The sequence below is a fragment of the Rutilus rutilus genome (assembly GCF_951802725.1).
Source record: "Rutilus rutilus genome assembly, chromosome: 21".
Lineage (NCBI taxonomy): Eukaryota > Metazoa > Chordata > Actinopteri > Cypriniformes > Leuciscidae > Rutilus > Rutilus rutilus.
In genome coordinates this window covers 7,302,847-7,329,314 of record NC_140226.1, presented here as the reverse complement: position 1 = coordinate 7,329,314, position 26,468 = coordinate 7,302,847, and the positions used below count along the sequence as shown (strand labels likewise).

Here is a 26,468-nt window from a genome sequence, read left to right as displayed (position 1 = left end):
TTAGTTCATGTTAACTTAGGTAGTTGACTAATGAACCTTATTGTAAAGTGTGACCAATTCAACCATCACATGCCGAACAAGTCTGGGGCGTATTCGGCTGTCGATGAAGGAATTTTGGTTCAAACTGGAAATCAACGAAGCCCAAGGGCTGAAATCATGTACATCTGTTTTAAACAAACAGAGGTTCTCTAGAGGAAACAATAAGACTTTTGTCCCAGAGCACAAAACCAGGTGTCAAAGCCCGAGGCGCTGCATTAGTCAGTCTGATGGACTGGACCAGTTGGTGTCCTATAAAACCACCCAACTGGTGTGTGTCATGGAAACTCTCCATCATGGCGACCCCGTCTTCAAATCATGGAAGGTCATTGAATAGAAGGTAAAGCTAGTTTACTTATTTCTATAAGTCCACCGAGACGTGGTTGATGGCATGATTAGACAAGTAAAACACGGGTTTAATGGTTTAGTGGACTGTCCTCAGAAAACCTCCAAGATCTCTGAAGAAGCCTGAAGGAGTCAGTCTGACCTCTACTGGTTATGCTCCGCATCTGCTACAACATATCACAAAAGGGCCTTGATATGGTGGAACGTTTATTCATCTAGATTGAAATTGATTTTGTTACTCTGAGGAGTGATTGAGCTCAGATAATAACTGAGGTTATTTTTGTTTTAGTGAAACATATACAGACATTAAATCCAGATGATCACCAAACGTATTGATTTTGGACCACCAACAACAGTCCCTCGTTCTGACCAATAGCGAGGTCTGAACTTGCCGTCACAGCGGTCAATGGTGCTGGTGGTTTTCACAGCATGGGATCAGCCTTTATAAGGCTCCATTTGATAACATTAGTTAACATGAACTTACAATGAAAAATACATCTAAAGCATTTGAAGAGTTCAGATGCAAAAGCCTCTAAGTGCCATCTGAAATTTTCTTCTAGAATGATCATTTTTATCAAGCTTGTATATTTAAGTTGAGTAATTTCACTTAAATGACAATAAATAGGTCATTTTCATTGCCATTTAAGTGAAATTACTGAATTTAAATATACGGGCTTGATAAAAATTATTCTAGAAGAAAGTTTCAGATGGCACTTAGAGGCTTTTGCATCTGAACTCTTCATTTATTAATCTTAGTTCATGCACTGATAAAAATTATTCTGTGGTGAAGTAAATACTACAGGAAAAAAAAGAAAGTAATGTCTACCTAAATAATTGAGTTCAGGCAAGAATTAAAATTTAAAGTAAATTCTATATCAGTGCTCAATTTAAGCTTGTTGATATTTTACGCTTTAATTTTAACGTTATAAAATGAAGCAAAACCTACTCAACTTTCTGATTCTGGTGTTCCCATTATGTTGTCTACACAATATAAATGGATTATTGACATTAAGTAAAGCATACACTTTAAAAGCATGGCTAAATTCAGCTTTATATTAAGTAAATGTTCTTGAAAAAGAGGGGTGCTCTTTGGAGCAAAGTAAACTTCAAATAAGTCAAAATTACCATATTAAAGTTTCTAGATTTTACATAATTCCACATGTGAAATTTATCTAAAATATATGCATGTTATATGTGTGTCTAATATATGTTGCAATCTAAAACTTGCAAAAGAAAGAATTAAGTAAAAAACTTTTGCCCAGTGTCAATTTCTATGTTTACTAACACATTCAAATAAAATGTTGTACTTGTTAATATTATTCAACGGACCTTAGCTAACATGAACTTACAATGAACAAATGTATTTCTCACCGATAATGTTAGTCAATGCATTAACTAATGTCTACTAATAGAACATTATTGTAAAGCTCGAAGATTTGCACGGTTGAAACTGTATTAGTATTGTAACTTGCAGTGTAATATACATATATTATTGTTATAACTGTCACATAAAATTATTTAAAAAAATTTGATATCTTCATTTTTATAATTAGTTAAAACAATATAATAATAATGGTGATACTACATGCAGCCCTATATATAATTTTTTAAAACAAAAACAATAAAAATAAAACGTACTAAACAAATATTCAATATTTCATCCGTTTACCTGCATGTCATGTGACCGTTAACCAACATCAGAAAACCGCGAATGTGTTGTTGAATTATTGAAATATTAGTAAAGTGATACCAGTTTCCCTAACATTTTATTTCTTGAAAACAGCACTATTCAAAAGTGCTGACTACTTAAACCTTGCCTATAAATGGCTCAGAACCGTCAGATACACATATTACAGGTAAACTTTATTTGAAACAACTCAAACAAAACTTAATGTCGTCTTCACAAACAGCAGTAAATGCGCATGTGGGTACTGAGGACGTTTTTTGGGACAATGGAGACAGTATTTGAGAAAAGGTGCCTTCGCTATTGGACAAAACAAAAAGTTGGCACAAAGAGGAAGTTGCAAACAACCTAACTATGAGTGAAACGTCTCATTGAGCCAAAAAAAAAAAATTGTAGTGAGAGACTTGATTTTCTCCTTAGGTTGGGTTAGGAAAAGTGAGTTCCATATCTGAATGTGACTGGCTCGACTCCATATTCCATACGTCAGCAGAGAGCAGGTTGACATTTTGACTAAATATTACAAGGTCAAAATAATTATAAAGAAATGCATGGATGAATCATTCATAAGACCAGAAACATGCATCAAGAAAATAAATAGATCAGTTGAATTCATGCTGATATTTGATAGTGTTTGTTCATAGGCAATGTCAAAAGAATCCTACCACACTGCAGTATTTAACAAATATTCAACCATGTACAGTAATACAAGAAACTATACAAAGTTTCTAGAAAGAACGTGAAATTGAATGTCATCTACATTGGTTAGAAGGTCAGGCAGGAGGTTCACTGCTGAACTTTCATTGAGATTTTGTGCAGAGCATGATCTAAAAGAAAAGTTTGACGCACTAGCATATGTAAACTAAGCAGAGCACTGGTCCTCAGAGAACAGTCTGAGCGGAGGAACCTGCGGAGAGCTTAACAGGTTACAGAACTGCCTGTGGAGTTTCACACATTGCCTCTACTTCTCCAGTCTTCAAAACCAAGAGCTTCTAACTGATCACTGTATGCAGGGATCACTGAAGGCTTCTTATTCCTCTAATGCAGGGATAGACAACTCCAGTCCTGGAGCGCCACTGTCCTGCAGAGTTTAACTCCAAGCCTGATCAAACACACATGAACAGTGTGTCTCCAGGATCAGTAAGGCTGTGTTTGAAATCATTCACTGTTCCCTACATTAGTCCACTAATATGTGAACTCGGACACTGAGATCACCGGAAGGGTTCCTGCTTTTGCATAGTTTGTATTTACTACTAGAGCTGCCGAATATTATTTGCTAAATAACATTGAAAATGTTTATCTTGAACTCGGTCATGGAAACTATAGGTGTGTTCCATTTGACCGCAAGTGGACGGTGAAGTGGACTGTGAAGTGGACCTCACAGGGTATTCCTCCATCTTATGTGAGATTCCAATCCGAAGGGAGCGAACATGTTCAGTTCGAAGGGCACAGGGAACGTCGATGCATCCCTTCACAGGAAGTGGAGAGCGAATATCACACAACTGTCACTGCGCATCACGTCTGAACTAACAAACTAGAATATTTATGAATGGTTATGGCGTTTAATTTTCCGTTTGCACATTCTATTGTGTGAATAGTTATGCAAGCAAAGTAAAAGAGTTGAGAAGCAGCTGAGGCTCCGTCATTTTTTATTTCAAATCTATTAATAGTCAATTAATAGCTGCAATAGTTAATGAAATGTACAAGTAGTATATGTAATTAACATGTTTTAAATATAATTATTAGATACATAATGTTTGTTTTGGATATGTATATTATGATAATGATAAATTATAAAGTAAAATAAATTACAATATTTATATTATAATCTGCGCGTCTTGATTGCACATCTGTCCAACTTTATTTGATGACGTTGCATGCGTTCCAAATGAGTGATTATTGTCAGCGAAATCCACTTCAACGGATATGCCGTTCCCGTAGTCAGGGAGTAGGGAGCAGGGAACACTGCGTAGGGACCCTGTCGAATGGAACGCAGCTTATGTATAAACCTAAAATAAACGATTTAATAATCAATTAAAACACATATAATATTACACTGTTGCCACATTGGACCAGCGATTTGGGAAATGGATGGATAGATGATTCAGCTGCGGGCGCCATCTTCTGGCGAGATGCGGGAATTCATTCACCGTGACCGTCAGAGTGCATTATGGGTATTTTCTAGATGTTGAGCTTACACCGGTTGTACACTCGTTATTGTGGTGCACTGTGGGAGTGAATGAGTGCACTCGATAACATCCACTATGGTTTGGGACACGACTACAAATGGCTGTCCCCTCGAACAGTGCCCTATTTAGGGTATGGGGTGATTTCAGACACAGCCGAAGGCTTCAGGCCGGTGAGCTTTTTCTTCAGGGTTAGAGCAAAACTCTGCAGGACAGAAGCACTCCAGGACTCCTATCCCTGCTCTAATGTATCATATTTGATACGTGAATTACTAAGGCCTAATAAAAAAAAAAAAAAGTAAAGGCCATTTATCATCATTATAGAAACATCCCCCTTCAGTTCATTGTACATGTGCCTTATTGCTGTGAAGGTTTAAGAACGTAAACAACTTCAACTCAAGATGAACACTTACTGGACTGAAGCAGATTAGGTTTACTTCGGCATAATTTGAAAAATGATGTTAAAATGATACATCGGGCTTTTGAGTAATTTATTTATAACCTCACAATCACTGTTATATTGTATTTCATTGCATTATGTTTTATGAAGTCAAAAAGATTTCTGCTGATTAACACATTTTAGCCTGCTGCTTCCAAACTCGTAATAATCGTTACATTTGATGAAAGACTTACTTTATAGAAGATACTTTTTTAATTGTCTCAATGTATGCGTGTGATATGAATGCAATTCAGCCATAACGTTGGCATTGTTGTGACTATTGGCGCCAGAGTTGTTTCTTCCCCACCAGTTTATAATCGTCTCCAGGGCCTCATGTATAGTTAGATGTCCACTGGACACACACTTCAGGTGTTAGTCTCGGTCATTTTGGTACATTTGGGATTTATGAATTCTACATATTCACACATACTAATTTCACACACTGCTTTTTGTCAACTGTATTGTATAGGAATTGTGGGTATTCATAATCACAGCTGTTGGATCTGGCAGACAAGGCACCTTTAAAGGTCTATCAAAAACAGTTAAGCTGAGCTGATGTTTTAAAGAGCTTTCCTCACATTAAATAGTTAATATATACACAAAAGCTTCATTAAAATGAAATTCCATATGAATCAAGCAGTTAAATCAGATGTTTCTGAAGAGACACAATCGTATTACATGATGAAAAGGTTTTTGAATTTAGGTTTTAATTCACATTTAAACTCCAAAGATCAACACATAATTTGAAGCACAAACATGCTCACTACAGTAGATGCCTAAGAACCAATGTGGTTTGTCTTCACTTCAGCTTAGATTAAAACGATCGATTCAAATGGGTTAGTTTTACATTGCTTTTTTATTTTTTTGAAGCATATTTGAAAATATTGGTTGCAAAGACTTTTTTGACAAAAATGATGAGAATATATAAAAAGAAATAATCTTGATTTGTGCTCCGAAGATTCTTCCAGAACCCAAAGTCTCATGAGTTTGGAATGATATTAGGATGAGTAAAGGACCATTTTCATTTTTGGGTGAACGATACCTTTCAAATAATGAACATGTTATTTGCATTTGGGCCACCAATTTACCACTGTTTTGATAAAGCATGTATGTCTGCTTGACACACAATGGTCATGCTTTACTAAAATACCATATTACTGACACACTATCCTACGTTCAGTCATTTGAATATTCGAATGAAATGAATATTCATTTCAAGTTGCACGATGAAAATGACTTCTGTTTCAATGAGCAGGTTCGTTTTAATGACAGTGAATCTGACTGATTGTTAAACTTCAGGAAATTTGTGAATTGGACACTTTAATATATTTATATAAAATTAGGTGTAAGTGCAGTAAACTTGTTGTGAAAGTAGCTTCCTTTTGAACTAATTTAAAAGTATGCCTGCTTTCTCCTAAACCATTACACAAACAACAACAACAAAAACCTTTTTTTTATTCCTAAATAATGACTCTGTATTAGAGAAAATAATGCTGGTTAACATTCTATTAAGTTCAGGGACAGCATTTATGTCTGAGTGTTGTGTGATTAAACACTAGCAGTGAATTCTGCAGCAAAACCTGGTGCAATTACACACTGAGCTGTTACATTTGGAGTGTGTGCCAAAGCAGAGCTGTATCAAAACTGATGTGTGCATGACATATTTCCAATGCTTTCAAGACAAAGGGTTAGTTCACCCAGAATGAAAATTGTCATTTACTCGCCCTCATGTCGTTCCAAACCCGTAAGACTTTCGTTTATCTTCGGAACGCAAATGAAGATCTTTTAGATGAAATCTGAGAGCTTTCTGTCCCTCCATTGACAGCCTCTACCACTTTGACACTTCAGAAAGTTAATAATTTGATTGTAAAACTAATCCATATGAATTGAGCAGTTTAGTCCTAATTTTCTGAAGAGACTCGATCGCTTTATATGATGAACAGATTTAATTTAGGCTTTTATTTACATATAAACATTGATCAAAAGTGTTGCGTAACACGAGAACAAACCTCATTGGTTCTTGCGGAAGCTCAAAAGTGTTGCGTAACACGAGAATGAACCTCATTGGTTCTTGAGGAAGCTCAAAAGTGTTGCGTAACACGAGAACAAACCTCATTGGTTCTTGCGGAAGCTCAAAAGTGTTGCGTAACACGAGAATGAACCTCATTGGTTCTTGCGGAAGCTCAAAAGTGTTGCGTAACACGAGAATGAACCTCATTGGTTCTTGCGGAAGCTCAAAAGTGTTGCGTAACACGAGAATGAACCTCATTGGTTCTTGCGGAAGCTCAAAAGTGCTGCGTAACACGAGAATGAACCTCATTGGTTCTTGCGGAAGCTCAAAAGAGCTGCGTAACACGAGAATGAACCTCATTGGTTCTCGCAATCGGTTCATTATATAAAGCGACTGTCTCTCTTCAGAAAACTTGGACCAAACCGCTCGATTCATATTCATTTACAATCTCTTTATGAACTTTTTGATGCGTCAAAGTGGTAGTTGCATAGCCGTCAATGGAGGGACAGACATCTCTCAGATTTCATCAAAAAGATCTTCATTTGTGTTCCGAAGATGAACAAAAGTCTTACGGGTTTGGAACGACACCAGTGCGAGTAATTAATGACAGATTTTTGGGTGAGCTAACCCTTTAATGCGGCACGCAAAGCTGCTCTTCTGGGTAAAAGACGGAGGAGAGATCTAAATGCAAACCTCACAGCACACAGTCAAACATCTGGTGGCCGCCCAAACTTTAGATCAGTTCACAACCAAAAACATTTCATCCCATCCACGACACTGGGGCCAGTATCACTTGGCTCATGGCTTTAATGGTTTTGTGTGCAGATGGTTTCTCTCCACGATACAAAACACAGTCCTAAAGAATGTTTTAACAATCAGAGCATGTTTATTTAAAACCAAAACAGATTGCACCCAACATCCATTTTTCCTTTAAACGCCTTTTCTGAGCACATGTATTTCCATAGAAGTTTGATGAAGGAAAAATCACAGACATTTAATATTGGGATAATACATCGTAGTTTAATTCTTTTTTTTTTTTTTGTAAGGGTTCCTTTTAAAGCAACTAAACCTTAGTACTGTTCTCACTGTATTTGATGTACGTATATTCTGCTTTAGAGACAAGAAGCACTGGACACCACAGAAGCATTCATTTCAAACTTCGCTGCTGCAGTGTTGAAAAGAAAAGACGAAACAAGCCAGTGCTGTTTTCAAGAATTCTGCAATCAATCCAAAGGAGACAGCCAGAATCCGTACACTCTTCCATAGGAAGGTCAAACCTCTTTCCCCCCTGTATTTACAATTAAGCTACATAATATTTTGGCAAGCAAGTGTCATGAGAGAAAAAAAAACACACACCTAGTTTAAAACAATGGGGTTGCATTAAAAACTAAAAACAGGGAATAAAATAAAATATTAAAATCCCACCTACCATTTAGATCCTCTAGTGTGAGCCGCCTAGAATGCACATACATTTGAAGCTTGAGAGGCAACAATCATTCATTAAGGTGTCTGCTATATTCTAGCGAACTGAGTGAGTCCTGCGAGAGCTTTCAAAACGATTACAGAGATGACTATACAAAATGATCTTTACCTACTGAGTGATGATTATGTTTCCTCAGTGTCAGTTTTCTCTAGCTCAGGTTCAGTCTCAGCGTTCACCTTTGGCCCAGTCTGTTTAGTGTCTGCATCCACAGATGAGGAAACACACATTTCTGGGGTCTTCTCTTCTTTCGAGGGCTCATTCTGGAAGCAGGTGGGTGTGGAGGTACGGGATGGAGAGGGGCTACGAGAGCGCTCTGTAGCAGCCTGGGACGCAGGCTCCAAAATGTTTAATTGAGGTTTTGAATCTGTTTCCATTCCATTGATAAATGAGGCTTCCTCCTGCTCTTGACTACTTGCCGTCTCTGTAGGGGGGCTGAGGGACTTGGGCTCTGGTTTCTCCTCTGGTTGCAGTTCAGCGTCTGGTTTTGTTGGCTGCAGTTCTGGTTGAGGCTGGTGTTGGGACGCTGGCGGAGACGGCGAGTTGATTTGCGCTTGTTCTTGTGCTTGAGGCTGCGCGAGCAGAGGGGTCGGCAGAGGGAGAAGCGGCTGAGACTTGGGTTGAGGAAGCAGCGGTTGAGGCTGAGATTGTGAAGAAAGTGGAGTCCAGCGTTCCCGCTCTTTGTCCTTCTCATTCTCCCTCTCCTTTTCGCGCTCCCGCTCTCTCTCGCGATTCCGCTCTCTGGCTCGTTCACGGTCCCGATTCCTGTCCCTCTCCCTTTCGCGGTCTCTGTCTCGCTCCCGGTTATGGCGATTGCCGTTCATTTCGGCCCTGAAGTCCATGTCCCTGTCGTCTCGGTCTTTCTGCCTTTCCCAAGGTCTGCGTCGATCGTCGTAGTCCTGGTGCATGTTGGGGTTAAAAGAAGGCCCGGTTCCACGATTCCAAGCTGGCCCTGATGAACTTCCACCGCGGCCGTCGAAACGAGTCTGAAAGTTAGGGTTGGAACGCTCCTCTTGGAAACCCTTTGGAGGTCCAGCAGACATCGCCCTCATGTCTCGCTCATCAAAGTCCCCCCTGGGTGGCCCCCAGCGACTTTCTGTTCTGAAACCTCCTGGCATGTTTTCTCTTCTACCCTCTCGACCCTCGACTGCTCTCGGAGGTCGTTCTAGTAAAGGTGGTCTGGCAGGCGCAGGCTCAGTACGCATCTCCAAAGGAGGGGTCTTTAACAACCCCGTGCTCTGCTTTTCTGGTGGTGGAAAGCGATAGTCCTGATCTCCCTCTTGTTGGCCCCCTACATCTGATCTGGGTGGGGTCTCGTTATTAGCCTTGGCCAGACTGTCAGGCCCAGCAGATGAGGGGTTAGGCGCTCTTGCAAAAGTGCCCTCGGCGTGGTTGAATTGCTCCATATGAGGAAATGGGACACGGACCCGGGCTTGGGCTTGGGCTTGGGCTTGAAGAGAAGCATCCAGTATGTTGTTGGCCTGATGTGCGAGACCGGGCTGCATGAGCAGGGGGAAGCGGCCCCCGGGGCCCTGGAGCAGGTTGGGTCGCAGTTCCAGGGGAAGTAGCCCTGCCATCCTCTGACCAGAGAGAGGGTGTGTTAGAGATGCAGACGGGTGCATTCCCAGCAGACCCATTCCACTGCGCACGGCATTCTGCATTCCTGACAAAGAAACAAGAAATGTTTTACCAAGAGTACAAGAATAAAAACAAAATGATTCTTGAAAAGTCACATAGTACAACTTGTGGTTATATTCCATGACAGAAGCTTTATAACAGATTTTTGTGAGACAGAGCAAAGTAGTTATTCACTGAGCACGTTTACATGCACACTCTCAAACAGAAGATGCTTAAGACGACAACAGGTCTGGTCATGTTACACCGTTTTCTTTAATCGGCGTAAGGTTATAACCAGCTTAAGCATAAAGGGATTGGCACAGCTATGTTTTTCCAAACTACCCTGTTTTACCTGGTATGAAAAAACCTTATCCTGTGTTCTGTCTGTTTTTTGAAGTGCATATGTGACAGGAAAGCTTCATTACTGCAGATTTAAGCGCATCCAGCAACATTTTGGAATTAATTGGGTTTTTTAAAGATTTAATCAACCTAACTCACATAACAAATGAAACACTTGAGTCGGATACACGGGTGATATGAGGTGATAACAGTACAGAGGATTTACCAGATTTTTTAAGTCTAGTAAATATGTGTTTTATTCTTGAGAATCTGGTTGTTTCAGTAAGCTGATTTTTGGTAGTTACATAATCTCCACAATCTCTAAAATATCATTTAGATTCAAAAACTGCATGCAGAAGCATCTCAGCAGGTTTGTAATACAGCACACAAGTCCTAAGAACTGTCATTGTACTGCTGCAAGATTCAACAAGATCCTCTTTTTTTGTTCTATAGAATAAAACAACAGCATACCGTGTGCTAGCTGCATATGACTTGAATTCACATTATATAAAATGTGCTTATAAACCCATTTACCTTGTAGTGTTAGCTCGGCCTCCATAGTTTCTGCAGACTGAGGAGTTTTGTCTGTGCTGCTCTGCTGATGCTGTACTCCCACAGGGTTAAAGACTCCTGCCCCAGGCATTGCTGATGGAATAAAACTCCCAGGAATAGTACCGGTGGGAGGAATCATGGCTCCAAACAGAGAATCCTTGCTGTTTTCTTGAGTGGTTTGCAACGAAGGCTGCACTAGAGCTATAAAAGGTGAGAGTGGGGTAAAAGGCCTGTTTAGGAGCTTGAAAATTCATCCTTAAGGACAGCGCTTTCACAAGAAACATTATACGAAATAAGGATTGCTTATTTCAGAAGCAGTTTAACATACATGTCTGAGCCGAAGCAAGACTGGTTCCAACTGCTGATGGTCCTACTCCTGGCGTGGCCATAAAACCTGTGAAAGAGAAATTTACAGATATATAAATATTTGGTAACACTTTACAATAAGGTTCCATTGGGTTATGTTAATGCATTAACAATAAGCAGTATTTTTGCTAGTTTTTAATTATTCATTGTAAACAATATTCACTTAATATTCAACAATATTACTGATCTGACTGTACTGACTCTGTTGTATGAGAACTGAACTGAGCTGGACGATGACTTTTTTTTTTTTTTTTTGCAGAGCTACTTTACAGATGAAATGAACTAATTTAACAATTGATGATCTTTACATTGCAACTGAATCAACACTGGAAAAGCTGCTTTGAAACAATCTGTATTGTATAAAGTGCTATATAAATAAAGGTCTCTTGACTCATAAAAATACAACTATTTATTGATAGTTCATGTTTTCTCAAGTCCATTAAATCAAATTTACACTTTTGACTTTAATACAGGGTTTCCGTTGTCCGGTAATCGCCGGACATTGGCCGAAAAAAAAATGAAATGTCCGACAAAATTAAATCTCTCCGGTCAAATTGTCCGATTAAAATTGCCTAACACCGTGTCTTATCTAACTACACGCGACGCGACACCGCGACACGCGATAAAATGTATCTTTTCCATGTTAATCAGAGTTTGTCCTGACCAGACGCGATGGCGACATGCGACATTTCTAATTTAGAAACGGTTTCTATTTTTCTGCGACGTCGCGCTGGAACATCAAACACAAAGTGTGGCAAACTGGCAATGATAATCTCTGGTACTGTTTATGCGCTTTATTTAATGTTAAAAGCGTGAAATCAGACTTTGAATATCATTTAGTGCTCCAGCTTTGTAGCTGTAAAAGCAACAATGGATATAATTCACCTCAGATCTTGAAATTAAACAAATGGAAACAAATGGAAACATGAACGTTAAAACTGTGAACAAACAGGTGTAGCCTATTATTTGACAAAGAATGTTTTAGTAACTCAGTAGCCTATGTATTTTTTAAATGGTGTAATATTTGTGAATTGTATTATGTAGCTACTTATCCATTTTCTTGCGAGTGCCGTCAAGTTTACTCTCTAGTATGGATGTTAACCGATGACTGTTTGATCGATGGTTGACCGTATCAACGTTAACCGATCAAAGTTCTCGGCGGTCGGTAAAAAAAAAAAAAAAGTGATCTCTAAATTAGGCTATTATAGGCAGTGGACTAAACGCTACTACAGTTAGCCATCTCATTCCAAGATCTTTTTGTGTGAAGTGAACAAATCCCTCACACTCAATTTTTCATAACGCTCTCTCTCTCTCTCTCTGTTTTCGGTGCTGATGCAGTGACGCGTTCATGTAAACGGCACCTAAAAGCTGTCACAAAGAACCAGCAAAAGTAATGATTATGAATATGTAAAATATTGCAGTGAGACATTTTAATTGTCTATTAATAAACAAGTGTTTTCTGTGTCGGCTGCAAAGATGAAGTCTGACTCGCGATCTTCGCAGTAGTGAACGCGCCGGAGAGAAATACACATTTCATACGGATTACATCGTTTTATTTAGGTTTGAATGGTTTAAAAGTAAAGATTTCTGTAGATAATAGATATATTTCTATTTTTTTTAGGTGTGTGAGGCGAGTAGGCTACCTCATACGTTAAATTTCGGTTCATGGATGATAGCTTAACGTTAGCTCCAGTTCAGGCGCTGGCGCCTCCATGTCGTGATTATTTATTGTCTGCTATATTTACTTTTTATTTATTAAATCGAGAAAATTGGATAATGAAACACTGATTAAAATTAAGATACAATTAATACAAAACGAAATTCGTTTTAAAGAAAGGCTTTGTGCTTTCTGTTTGAGGTCTCTGTGAAAGTTTTAAAGCAGTCTTTTAGTGCCGCTTTGAACGGTCGCGATGCGTCCGTAATGGAGAACTGTCACGTAAGATGGTAATATTATTATTATAAATAATAAATCGTGTAATAATCCCGCCCCCTTAATTAAGAGGCGATATTTGACCGGCATATCATCAAAATGTCCGGAAAACGAAACCTCTGCCGGTCACTTTGACCGGCACCATTTTTTTCTAGCGGAAACTCTGCTTTAATAATATATTAGTAAATGTTGAAATTAACATTAACATCCATCCATCCATAAACAAACTCCACACGGCTCTGGGGGTTTAATAAAGGCTTTCTGAAGCAAAGCGATGAGTTTGTGTAAGAAAAATAGTCATATTTAATACGTTACACAGTAAAATTCTAGCTTTCGGCCAAACGGCCATACGCAGTCCACTTGCGCTAAATGCGCAACTTATGACGTTGTAAGTAGCGTAGGCGTCATGGCATAGCGTAAATATCAGCAGTACGTCACATTACTCGCATAAGTTGCGCTTTAGACATAAGTCGAATCCGCATGTTCAGTTGGCCGGAAGCTAGTTTACTTTATATAGTTTTAAATATGAATATTTATCTTACACAAACCCATCGCTTTGATTCAGAAGGCCTTTATTAACCCCCCTGGAGCCATGTGGAGCACTTTTATGATGGATGGACGCACTTTTTTGAGCTTCTTTTGAGCCATTATTCACTTCCAAGCTCGGAAGCGTAAGGGTGTTTATTAATATAACTCAGAGAAGAAAGTTATATTCACCTAGGATGGCTTGAGGGTGAATAAATCATGGGGTAATTTTCATTTTAAAGTGAACTACTCCTTTAACAAAGGTTCATAAATGCTTTGGAAGCATTTTTCATTGTTAGTTCATGATAACTAATGCAGTTAACTAATTCTAACAAATGGAAATATTTAAAAAAAAATCTATCATACAGTTAAAAGCCTAATTACTGAATGTTCAGGTTTGAACCATGTACCTGGGGGAGGCTGTGAGGTGTTGAACCCTGCCCTCAGAAAGGGTGGAGGAGGACCAAAGCCTGGCGGGGGCACTGACATGGTGACAGGGAAGGATGGAGGCACAAGGCCAACAGCAGAGACGGTCTGCGCCACTGGAATCTAAACGAACAAAGACATCCATGGAGAAGTAAACGGTAATTAGTTAGTAGTTATTAATTCAGCTGTCTCCACACCCCAAGGTGCAAAATGAAAACAAAAATGCAATGGTAGTATCTCTTATATTACTTTAAGTGGGGTTTGAACCAACAAACTTCAGTAACCAGCTTAAATCTTTAATGGCCGCACCACACCATCCCTAAAATCTATCAATTTAATCAGATGTAAAGATTAAGAAACCGAAATGTGTGTTGTTCCATTTGTCAGGGCTGAATGAGTGCTAAAAATCATACCTGCATGGGCATCATAGTGACAGGCTGTGTAAAGGCCTCACTAGGTGTGCTGCTGGATGTACTGGTTTCAGCTGTAACAGCCTGACTTGGAGTCTCTTTGACTGTCTCAGTATTCCTCTGTGATTCCCATTCTGCAACAGAAAAATTAGGTTAAGTTCTGAGTAGAAGTTACATATATACAAGTTGCATAAATCTACAATTTTCAGCTCCTAAACAAGTAAAGTCTTCTTACCATTGTTGACAGTCTCCTGGTCAATCATGCCTCCCTCTGCAAAGTCATCCAGGTCATCCAGTTTGACCTTCTCCCAAGGAATATAAGTGACCCCAAGGTCCACATCCCAGAACTGCTTATACTCCTGTTTCACCCCTTTGTTGAGGGCCCAAGCGATCTGGAAGCAATGCAACATGTTTAAGACATATTCCCATAAGAAATTATAGAACATTACAAAAATTATAAGTCAGCGAACATTCTTCACACATACTTTAATGACCTTTGAACCAATTTTGTAGGAGCCAGTGCTCAGTTTCTGAAGGGCACGGTATGCATCCTGACGATGGACCATACAGATATAAGCACAGCCTCTGGGAGGAATCATCTGGGAGAAAATAAAAAAAGTATTAAGAATAAGAATAATAATAATCCAATCTAAATAAATAAATAAATTCATTTGAAAAAAAATTCATAAAACAAAACCTGAGGACTAAAATACACTCTTAAAAATAAAGGTTCCAAAAGGTTTTTGTTTTTTTTGCAGCGATGCCACAAAACAACAATTTCTGGTTCCCCAAAGAACCTTTCAATGAACAGTTCTTAAAAGAACAATGTTTTCTTTTCTTTTTTTGTGTAACAGAAATGTTGATTCAAATGGATGTTAAAGGCTGTTCATGGAGCCACAGACGCCAATAAAGAACCTTTATTTTCAAAAGCGTACTTCAAGTTTAGGGTAGTTTTAATTACACTTCAGCAAAAAATATTTATAGACCCAAAAAATGCCTCTTGGCTAGATGGCACAACTCTAACTAAAATTTGAACTAATCTAAGATGCTCTCAAGTGCTCATAGTTACAGAAACTCAACTCACATTGATAGATTCAATCTGGCCAAACTCTTCGAAAAGGTTAGTAAGATCTTGTTGGGTGGCCTTCTTGTCCACTTGGCCAACCCATAGAGTAGTGCTGCAAACTGAAAGAGGGAAATTAACATGAGTTGCAGATGTGATTTTATGGTAGAAGACATTTGCAAGAAATCTGTAACTCTGTTTAGTGAATGAATTGAGTGTTCTAGCAGGTGTATGGCTATCTAACATTTGTGGATTAATAAATGTACAATGTTCAGTGCCAATACATCACTGGCCTGAAAGTGTAAGTAACAGTTCTGTCAACTGGCCTGACAGAACATCTTATACCATGTAAATCTTCTTCATTTTTGGGTGAACCATCTCTTTTAAGTTCTCACAGACCAAAGCAGTAGTCAGTAAACACGGAGGTTCATGATTTTCCTCTGATATGAACATTATTTTATACAAAGCATCCTTAAACTCAATTATGTGTTATGGACGAGACGGTTACAAGAATAGATTACCCAAAATTTTTAATTCTGTCATCATTTACTCACCCTCAAGTTGTTCCAAACTTGTCTGAATTTCTTTATTTTGCTAAACACAAAAGAAGATATTTTGAAGAATATGGGTAAACAATAGGGCTGGGTATCGATTCAGATGTTACAATTCGATTCGATTTCGATTCGCAAGCTCTCAATTCGATTCGATTTCGATTCAATTTTCAATTCGACTGAATGCTATAGGCTGAAATCCTATATTTATAAAAAAAGAAAAAGAAAAGTGAACATAAGTTTACAAGTGGTTAATTAATAAAAAGAAATTAAGAGCTACAAACCTGTATATTAAACTGTCTTTATTTTAGGTACACTTGGGTACATTAAAACAGAACCAAACTCTCTATTTCAAATGCATACAATGAATAGACAGGATTTTGATGCAAGATGAAAAATTGATGCTGAAAATTGGACAAGTCAGAACATGCCTTGATCAAACAGGTTAACAATCCCCACATAAACCCATTAAAAAAAAAACTCGCATATCATTTCTAACAGGTAGGACATACACAGAAATTGAATAAAGTTATCAAACAGCCTGCGCTGCATTAATTATAAATTATATATAGACTAATCCTTATTAAAGTTACAAAAGTTCTTTAGTCAAGAGCAGTGAGTGTTTTTCTCTGTTCCTTTTGTTCTTTGATTAACTTTAACGACTTTAAGACCAGCCGCTGCTGATCTCTCACACGCGCCTCATTCTCTCACGAGTCACAACTCTTCACGTTCATCATAAGACTGCTCTTATGTTATGAAGATACTCGTCAAAAAGACATTTTGGCATAATTGTGTGTGTTATTGTTCGTTCAAGCGCGAAAGAGAACTCTATTCTGGGCTGTCTTGTGTGCAGGCACGATATCAGCGCGAGTCTTTCTGTGTGTCACAGTCAGGACATTCACAGGCAGCGAGCTCTTTATTGTCTTGTCGCGCATGAATGGTTTAAAAACATTAGCATGAATAAGAGCGGGATCATGTAACACTAGCCAAAGGATGACAAAAATTAACAGATGCTCCATTAATTGCGTTAACAGCCCAAATTTGTTTATTTCATATAAATTCGCAGCATTTTGCGTCATATAATTGCGTAGGCTTGACATCGCGATTGCGATATGATTAATCGTGAAGCACTAGTTGAGGTTATTTTTGATTAAAATAAATCAAATCTCACAGCATTAGCTATAAAATGGAGTTTGCAAGCCTATGAACAGTGGAGGAAAACTAATACTGGCTTTTGGGAAATAGATGAATAAATATGGAAAAAAATAGATTCGTGGCGTTTGAGAATCGATTTTGAATCGACCACATTTTAAAAAACGATTAATCGAAAAATCTTTTTTTTTTGCCCAGGCCTAGTAAACAAACAGTTGATTTCCAAAAGTATGGAAAATAATTACTATAGAAGTCCATGGGGCTCATCAACTGTTTGGTTACCGACATTATTCAAAATATCTTCTTTTGTGTTTTGCAAAATAAAGAAATTCATACAGGTTTGGAACAACTTGAGGTTGAGTAAATGACAATTTTCATACAAGTTAATGCTTACCATCAACAAGTTAGTTTGTACAGAAAGTTTCAACTTATTTGCATGAAACTTGACAGACTATAATCTCTAAAAAACGATTAATTTCAGAAAGCATAAGGTGGACCTCTGTAAACTTACCACTGAGAACCCTTGAGCGGATAGGAGGAAGCCCTTTTTTCTGCCGTTCCTTTTCTCTTTCCCGCGCTCGTCGCTCACTAGAATAAGAACGGGAGGACTTCCTCTTTCGGTCCCTCGACCGAGACCGTGATCGCTTCCTGTGTTTGCGCTTCCGAGACCCTGAACGAGATCTTGACCTCCTTCGCTTAGGTGACCTGGGAATAAAGAGGTTTTCACGAGAGAGCTCTTTACCTGTGACTGAAAAATGGAAATGAGGCAAGAGACATTTAACAACAATGCTACACCAACCTGGACCGAGATCTTGAGCGTGTCCTTGAACGCGTGCTGCTGGTTTTCTTCTCCTCAGCCTCAAAGAGCTCCTCATCTATAGTATCCTGTCCCTCATCAAGATCCATGTCCTGCAAAATACACACATGAAAATGGTGTTCCAACTATCTGTCTGTCACCTCTCTTCTATCATTAATTAATCAGTAAGCATTGACAAACATCCAACAGAAGAGGCTATTTCTAAGTCATCTAGTGAGACATCGCCTTTAAACTACTGTCAATACATGACTAACATTGACTTTTCCTCCCAACTACGGTTTGATATCTGATCTTGCCTGTTGTTGGTTATCAATCGAGTCATCCATTTTTGCTTCTTGTTCTGGGAGCTGTGGTGGGGCACTGCTTTGGCCAGGAGGGGCAGAACTTTCAGGACCAAAGATGGCATCCTGGGCCTCCATGGACATGGACTGTCAGAAGTAAAGTGCATTAATAAGTATCATGGTAAGAGAAACTGAGTTACAGTAGCTGCGTTTCCATTACCCTTCAAATTGCGCAAATTAAAATTGTGAATTGAAAATATGGCCAATGGAAACACTTAAATTTAGCAAAAACTCCAATTTATCACAAAAATGTTTTTACGCTCGCATGAGGTGATTTTTCAGGCAATTCGAAAAAGGAATATTCCGCAAAACTGCAATGAAAACAGTTTTTGCGCATTTACAGGTCACCTGATGTAGATGACGTGATATGTTTGGACAGAAGAAGAGACTGAGTTCATTATTAAATTCATAAAAGACAAAAAAAAAAATGACAGGAATACTGGATTCTAAACCTCAAAGAAATGCCACAATCAGGAGCTTAAAGCAGACAGGAGGGAGAAACACCTAATATGTGCCAATCGCAAGTATATGGGGCTTTCCTTACCATTAATGCTTGGATAACATGCCTACGTCTCCTTCGATTAACAATAATGGCTAGTGCGGTGGCTGGGATATATATAAACCTACCAACATCCGACGCCATGATTTTTGGAATGACTTATCGCGAGAGGAAAAAACGTTTTAGTCGCATAACATCGGTTAATGGAAACGCTGTCATTTCGCAATAGTGTATCAACATTTAGAAAAAAAATATCGCACAATTTTTGCGCAAACCTGTAATGGAAACGCGCCTAGTAATAACAATTATGTCAAGAAAGAATCATATTTTAAGTACCTTCTGTTGATGCTGCTGGTGCTCCATTAGCTGTTTCTGAAACTGCTCAAGGTTTTGCTGCTGAAGATGCTCGGCCAGCTGATGAAATATCGAGTTGTTGATGGAATCTGACACCACAGGTCTGAGAGAGACAGAAAGAACATGACTTAAAAAAATAAACAAAACAGGGAACAGCTTTTTCTTGAAAATGGCAAAAAACAAACAAACATACAACTGAGATGACGTAGTATCTTTCTTAGTATCCTCACTGTGTTCCGACTCATTCCCGAAATCGAACTGACCCAACAGCTTCTACAACACCACAGAATGGCCAATAAGAAAAGAGTTCAACTTCACAATTGATAGTGTAATGCAAGGATTACACCTTTTCAGCCAGTAGTGCTCCTAAAAGTCCCTGACCTTGTTAAAGGAGGATACTCTCTGCTCCAGCGGGTTGAGTGTGTTTGCTGCTGCGGCTGCGGTGAGCTGTGCGGTGAGGGCCTGGAGCTGAACTACCAAACCTGCATCCAGCGCCTGTAGCAGAGAGGGCTGAGGCTTCTGCTGCTGCATCTGCAGGCTCTGGACCAGCTGCTGCAACTACACACACACACACACACACGTATCAGAAATACAGCTGTGCAGAGAACACAGTGTTGTCAGTGGATGAGAAATCTGACCTGCTGGCCCTGAGGACTCTGTAGGATCTGGGCAACCGCTGCCACTGTGTCCGTGTTGGAGATCTGAGACGCCCAGTCGGGGAGACTATGTTGCACTATGTTGGCTGGAGTGGCTGGAGTTGCAGGAGTTCCTTTACAAAGTAGGAGAAAATATACAGATTTAAGAAAGCTTTCAAATTTTTTAGGAATACTTACATTTTTAGATGAGGTAGACATGGTGAACATGGAACGACATGACAGAAACGAGAGAAAATGGATGGAACAGACTTTTAAACCAGTTGTCATGATAAATTTTCACCTCAAGGTGTCAGCATAAACTAGATGCTAACAATTCAATCAGAAATTTGAGTGGTAGGGCAACCTTGTGTGATTGACATACTGAAAAAGGAGTTCTGAGTTCCTGAACGGATATGTTTAGCCTCGAAAACCACTCTGAAGCGTTATTTGATATAGTGTAGGTTTAGTGTGCATTAAGGGCACTGAGATTTGGTGTTTTTAAGAACTGGGACAGTCTTCCTGTTGCGTGCACGCGCTCTCAAGTGGCCAAGACCGCAAGTCTGGGTATTTGGACAGGCCCATTCTACTGTAGTTTTGTATTACTTGTAATTAGTTTCTTTGTTCTTATTTCATCACATACTGTTTACTTCAGTCAGCTTGAGTTTTTGATGATATTAAAACCTTATGTAAAGCAAAAATAACTATAATGTGATATATATTATTATCGTGAAATAAAAGTAATCATATCATAATATAAGATTTTGGTCATATAGCCCACCCTAAAAGAGTACATTCAAGATTGCCAGAATTTTTTTTTTTTTTGTGTATTTTTTGCAACCATTCTCAGACAAATTATTTAGGATAGAAGGGTGGGTAAATGAGTAGGAAGGGGGGCATTATAAGTACACCAAAGAGTCCCTGCATATTTGGACTCTAGTCTGTGCAAATGATTTCTCTGAATGTAAAACCTGTTGCCACAGCAGTGCATTGTTCCACAGAGGAGAGAATGCATTAGTGTGTAGTATGCATAGTGTATAACTTACCGGGAGTAGTGCTGTTGACGGGTACAGCACTGCTGGCAGAGACGGGCGTAACACTGGGGGGAGGGAGTCCTGCTGCCATGTCCAGGAGAGGCTGGATGATGTCACTCTTAAAGACACTGTTTTTCTGCCATAGATTGAGCACACGGACAATCTTGCTCTGCAATGCAAACATTGAAACTGGCAAATAAGCCAAATAGTCTAGACAAGAGCTTTACCATTTGATTATAGTGATGCAACAAAAAACACACCTTGTCATCTGTCGGGCAGCGGTAGAGGCTTTGAAACGTGCTAATGATGTTCTTACTAAAGCGTGGAGCGAAAACATCTTTCTCTTGACCAAACTGGTGACGAGACTGCCGTACAATGGAGTCGATGACATACAGACCAGGAACTTTGTACTCTGGCTTGCACTACACACACAAAAGTGAAAAGTAATAAATAATGAAAAAGGGTGCAAAGGGTCCAAGCTCAAAATACATAATTTTCATCATTTTTACAGCCAGCGATTTCTCATGCAATATGTATTACAGCCATTAGCTTTATGCACATCAAGAGTAAACCACACCATGCTCTGGGTTTGGAAGCTCTTTTTGTGGGTGAACTCTGTGGGTTCAGAAGCAGATTCCCTGAGCAAACAGTGCCTGTGCTTGCAGTGTTGCCAAAAGGCATTTTCACATTAAGGCTGACATATACATGGATTTATAAATATCTTGTTTAATGCTAGAAGTCTTTGGTGCTCTTTTGTTGACAAGTTAATCTCTTTCGTAAGATACTTTTAGTAAGATATAGAGATATTCTGGATTCAAAACAGTACATTTCACCAAATGGTGACAAGTTTTCTGCACAAATAATACTTGAAAGTTGCACAAATACAATTTTCATGTATGATTAAATAAATGTATGCATTAGAGTAGGGATGCACGATATTGCATTTTGGCCGATATTCGATATGCCGATATTTTCAAACTAATTTTGTCCGATGCCAATACCGATACCGATATATATACACATTTTCCTCCTGATATATTTACACTTTAATTTTACTGAAGAGAAATCCAAGTCTCTCTTCTGTACTACCTTTACCGTATTACACTCATGTGTTGTAGATAAGGCAATACACAAGACAAACAAAACAACATTTGATTCTACCTTAAATGTATAATTTTACAAATGTAGACAGACATTCACCCCTGAAAAATAGGCAAATTATTTCACTTGGAGAATCAATGATATGCCAGTGCCACATTTTATTTTTAAGTTCAGACTTCAAACTTTAGTCCTTAGGAGTAAAATAAATAAAAATAAAAATTCAAATAAAAAATTTACATCTTCTACTTGAACAGGTCTACCAAATGCTCCCCTGTTTTCAGTGCTGATGCAGTGGCGACCCGTTCATGTAACATGTAAGGGTGGAGCGGCCAATAAAGCAGCTAAAAGCTGTCACAACGAACCGCAAAAGTAATGATTATGAATATGTCAAATATAGCAAGGAGACATTTTTATTGTTTATTAATAAACAAGTGTTTTCTGTGTCGGCTGCAAAGATGAAGTTGACGATGACTCGCGATCTTCGCAGTAGTGAACGCGCCGGAGAGAAATACACATTTCGGATTACATAGTTTTCTTTCGTTTTGAATTGTTCTGTTTAAAAATATGATTTCAAGCGTTCTGTAGATAATAGATATATTTCTCAGGTCTGTGAGGCAAGTAGGCTATGCTGAGTTTATTTCATTTATGAGACTAGCTCCAGTTCAATCGCGGGCGCCTCCGTGTCGTGATATCTATTATCTATTATCTGCTTTACCTTTACTTATTATTTATTAAATCCAGGCAATTGGTTGATGAAACATTGATTAAAATTAAGATACAATTAATACAAAACGAAATTCACTTAGAAAGGCTTTGTGCTTTCTGTTTGAGGTCTCTGTGGAAGTTTTAAAGCAGTCTCTTTTAGTGCCGCTTTCAGAGCGCTCATGTCCGCAACCGAGAACTGTCACTGTTTTTCCTCATAAATGCGAACACGAAAAATAAAATAAAATAAAATGAATATTTTATGCTCTGTGGAGAGCATAGTAGCTTGGAGAGTTTACATTAGTAAGCTACAGGACATCGTCTTTCAAAACATGACCTGCACGAAAGAGAAAAATAATTACTGCGTCATTGTACCCAGCACTTCTGAAAATGCATTTGTGAAGGCGTCTCTGTCCCCAGCACATTTCAAACCAAACTGACGCCTATGCTTGAAATGCCTCCACATGTTAAGTTGCTGGCCCTCATGCACGGTCATCACGTGCACATAGGAAACACGCCACCCTATCGGCAAGGCTCATCGGCAGAAATGATCATATCGGCCGATGCCGATGATGGTCATTTAAAGCTTTTATCGGCCGATACCGATGTTGTGCCGATATCATCGTGCATCCCTACATTAGAGGGTTAAAGTGTTAATGCTATTAATAATCTTTATTTTCCATGTAGGACATTTCATTTTGTATTTTCATAAATATTTTAGGCACACTTGAGCTCCCTCTAAGCATTTTACAAACTCTGTAGAAACTCTGAATATCTATTCATTTATTTTACATTTGCAAGACAAAAAGAACTGACCTTTTGAACGAATTTCTCCACACTTTGGACCACATGTTTGTAGAACTGAAAGAGATCACAAAAAAGAGAAGCTTAACCTTTAATGTGAAGATTAAGAGACATATTTACATTATATAAATTGAATGTCCATCTCCAATTCATGCAATTATTTACATCACTTCACAAACAATTAAATCAAGACCCAGAGCTGGACATGTGAGAAAGGACATTAACAAACATGTTCTTCAGTATCTCTGTGACTGTCACATGTATTCAATGGAAACAAATGTTCAAACTCTTTGTTTCCATAACTCGCCATAGCATAGCTGGGTTAGCTGACAAACATGAGTGGAGCATGAAGATAGTTTTTTCTATGTATAGCTATATGCTTCAGGGAAAACATGTTTTAGATGCTTTTATGCAACATTTTGATATCATTAGTTCATGATACATTTTTTTTTTTTTTTAAAGAGTAAATGTTCCATTTATTCTCAATTAATAGGCAATGAAAACTACTCAAATACAATTTGATAAATGCTATATAGAAGTAGCTTTTAGTTGAATTTTAGCATTTAACGCAGGACATTTTAAGCAGGGGTGAGCGATATGGCAAAAATATCATCACAATTTTTTTCAGGAAAATCACAATTCACGATTTTAATCACGATTCTCTTTCATGTTGGTTTTACTATTTTACAAGTGACTGAGCATTACAGCCAAACTAACTTCCCTACTTTAAAAACAAAGCCGTACAAGGCTTACAAAATATATATATATACATATATATATAAAAAAAAGAAAAAAAGAATGGCAGACAATTAGGCCAAAGTGGCGCAAATGAGAATAGGCTACACAACATAATATACAAATGAAATAAACAGTGCTTTATTTTTTCAGCTACAGTAGGTGTATTTAACAGTAGCATTCAAGAAAGAAATTAAATGACCAAATATAAAAATAAAACACTACATAAATTATACATTGATTATTATTAAAGCTACTTTTAAAGTTCTCAGTCAAGAGCAGTGAGTGATTTTCTCTTTGTGTTTTGTTGTTTTATTAACATTTAAGGATTAGTTCCCCCCAAAATGAAAATTGTCATCATTTACTCTCTCAAGTTGTTTTAAACCTAAATAAGTTTCTTTCTTCTGTTGAAAATAAAAGTTATTTTGAAGAATGTGGGTAACCAACCAGTTGCTGGTCCGCAGTGACTTCTATAGTATATTTTTTCCTATGGAGGCCGATGGGGACCAGCAACAGTTTGGATAGCCACATTCTTCAAAATATTATTTTCTTTTTTTGTTCAGCACAAGAGAGAAATTAATACAGGTTTGGAACAACATTAGAGAGTAAATAATGACAGAATTTGCATGTTTCCTATTAGGCTACTGGCACTTTAAGACCGGCGCATCTAATGGACACGCACCCTATTTTCTCTCAAATGTGTGCTTTCACTTTAGACACAAGTTAACCAACTGTGTTTATGTAAACCTTGTGTGTATTTGACAGTATTAGCGCAATAAGACTTGAAAGATAACTTAGTCCAGTAATCAGGCGCTGTTCGACGTTTATGCGCATGTTAGTTAGAACTGAAAAGCGAATGAAATGTTTAACCGGCAAATCTCTAATGCACAGGAAAATAATAAACTTTTATGAACTGCAGTGTCCCGTCCCGTGAGTGTAACTCTACCGCTGCGTTAACATGTGATGTGTGAATGTACGTCGCGTTGAGTATGTTGAGATGGAGGCGCCAGAATTGCAACTGATAGAATGCACTGTAGCACGAAACAACGTTATTTCTTCAAAAGCAGATCGTGGAGGCATTTTAATCATCTACAATCAAACACCGTGATACACCCCTAATTTCAAGGTATTAAGATAATGTTTCCAACATATAAGATCTCTGACACTCTCATGACCTGAATTTCATTGACAATTTTGTGCGTTTCTGACCGTTTAAGTGCAATAAAGTTTGGTACTCACAAGCTGTTTGAGAGGCGGCTTTATGTGTGTGCGCTCTGGTATGAGTGCACAGAAAACTGTCTCTCAGAGAGTGTAGGAGTTCCAAACTGAGTATTTTCATGAATTATAGTCATGCATATGATAAACTTTAGTAACAATGCAACACTGGCCCAAATAGGAAGGGGAAAATTCTGTCTCGATACGCGAGAGAAAGTCTTGTATCGCAGCGTTCAGCTGGCTTGTACAGACGATGTGGTGATGTGAAGCAATGTGCGCATTTTGAAAGATAAACTTTTTTATTTCAGACCCAGGGGGATCCATAACAGAATAAAAAACGCGGAGTAAAAACATAAAAATACAAAGAATACAAAGCCTTCCACAATGTTCAGTGTCTAACATACAGACATGTTTGCCAATGGTTCCACAGTCTAGAAGAAAATCTGACAGAACTTCGTATAGGGTTAGTCAAAACAGCGATTCAGTCATTTTCTGACTCAGATACCCTACACATAAATCTATACATCAGGTCACGTAAACTGCAGAGCAGGTAGGTACCCCGACACTGACAAACATATGGCTTGCACTGGAGTTCTCAGCAGCAGCCTCATGCTGTCATTATAAGCCACTATGAGTTTTCTAATGCTGCCTTGCTTATAACGACACCACAGGTAGGCAGTATAAGGTGTACAATACGCTCTAAAAAGTGAGATCTTCACAGGTACAGAGCACATGCTAAATTTACGACACAGCATGTTCGCTTGAGCATACAGCTTCCGACGCTGCCTATAGATATCCTTCTCATCAGACAGGACAGGTCATTTGCAATAATATGGCCCAAATATGTAATCTCTCTGCACACCCCAAGTGCAGTGCCAGACAGATAGAAGTCAGGGAAGTTTGACTGTCTATATTCTCTATTTCTGATTATCATGATCTTACTCTTTTTTGCATTGTATTTTATTTCAAAATCAGCTTCATACTGTGTGCATATTATCAGAAGCTGTTGTAGACCAGCACTATATGGGCTAAAAATGACCAAATCATCATCGTACATAAGGTGATTAATTAGTTAGTCACCAACCCTACACCCTGTACCGCAAGCATTTAAAATCACAGACAAAT

The 26,468-nt window shown here is 38.4% G+C and overlaps 2 protein-coding genes across 3 annotated transcripts in view; both read right to left on the bottom strand.

Moving 5' to 3' along the window:
- tiam2a (TIAM Rac1 associated GEF 2a) overlaps positions 1 to 8,369 on the bottom strand; it is a 111,740-nt gene extending 103,371 nt beyond the window's left edge. The window contains exon 1 of the mRNA XM_084393894.1: positions 8,290 to 8,369. The gene's annotated coding sequence lies outside the window, so the exon portion shown is untranslated. The remainder of the gene's footprint in view (positions 1 to 8,289) is intronic.
- The window catches only part of scaf8 (SR-related CTD-associated factor 8), a 48,957-nt gene continuing 30,206 nt past the window's right edge, over positions 7,718 to 26,468 (bottom strand). For both annotated transcript variants that reach the window (XM_084393898.1, XM_084393897.1), the window contains 18 exons: positions 23,406 to 23,450; positions 21,047 to 21,208; positions 20,799 to 20,955; positions 19,759 to 19,889; positions 19,502 to 19,678; positions 19,314 to 19,393; positions 19,103 to 19,223; positions 18,223 to 18,354; positions 17,909 to 18,018; positions 17,621 to 17,814; positions 15,428 to 15,528; positions 14,829 to 14,942; positions 14,579 to 14,735; positions 14,347 to 14,477; positions 13,918 to 14,056; positions 11,015 to 11,080; positions 10,669 to 10,887; positions 7,718 to 9,841 (listed from right to left, as the gene is read on the bottom strand). In XM_084393898.1, coding sequence (XP_084250024.1) covers positions 8,304 to 9,841; positions 10,669 to 10,887; positions 11,015 to 11,080; positions 13,918 to 14,056; positions 14,347 to 14,477; positions 14,579 to 14,735; positions 14,829 to 14,942; positions 15,428 to 15,528; positions 17,621 to 17,814; positions 17,909 to 18,018; positions 18,223 to 18,354; positions 19,103 to 19,223; positions 19,314 to 19,393; positions 19,502 to 19,678; positions 19,759 to 19,889; positions 20,799 to 20,877 — 3,489 coding nt within the window. In that variant the 5' untranslated portion in view covers positions 20,878 to 20,955; positions 21,047 to 21,208; positions 23,406 to 23,450 and the 3' untranslated portion in view covers positions 7,718 to 8,303. The remainder of the gene's footprint in view (positions 9,842 to 10,668; positions 10,888 to 11,014; positions 11,081 to 13,917; positions 14,057 to 14,346; positions 14,478 to 14,578; positions 14,736 to 14,828; positions 14,943 to 15,427; positions 15,529 to 17,620; positions 17,815 to 17,908; positions 18,019 to 18,222; positions 18,355 to 19,102; positions 19,224 to 19,313; positions 19,394 to 19,501; positions 19,679 to 19,758; positions 19,890 to 20,798; positions 20,956 to 21,046; positions 21,209 to 23,405; positions 23,451 to 26,468) is intronic.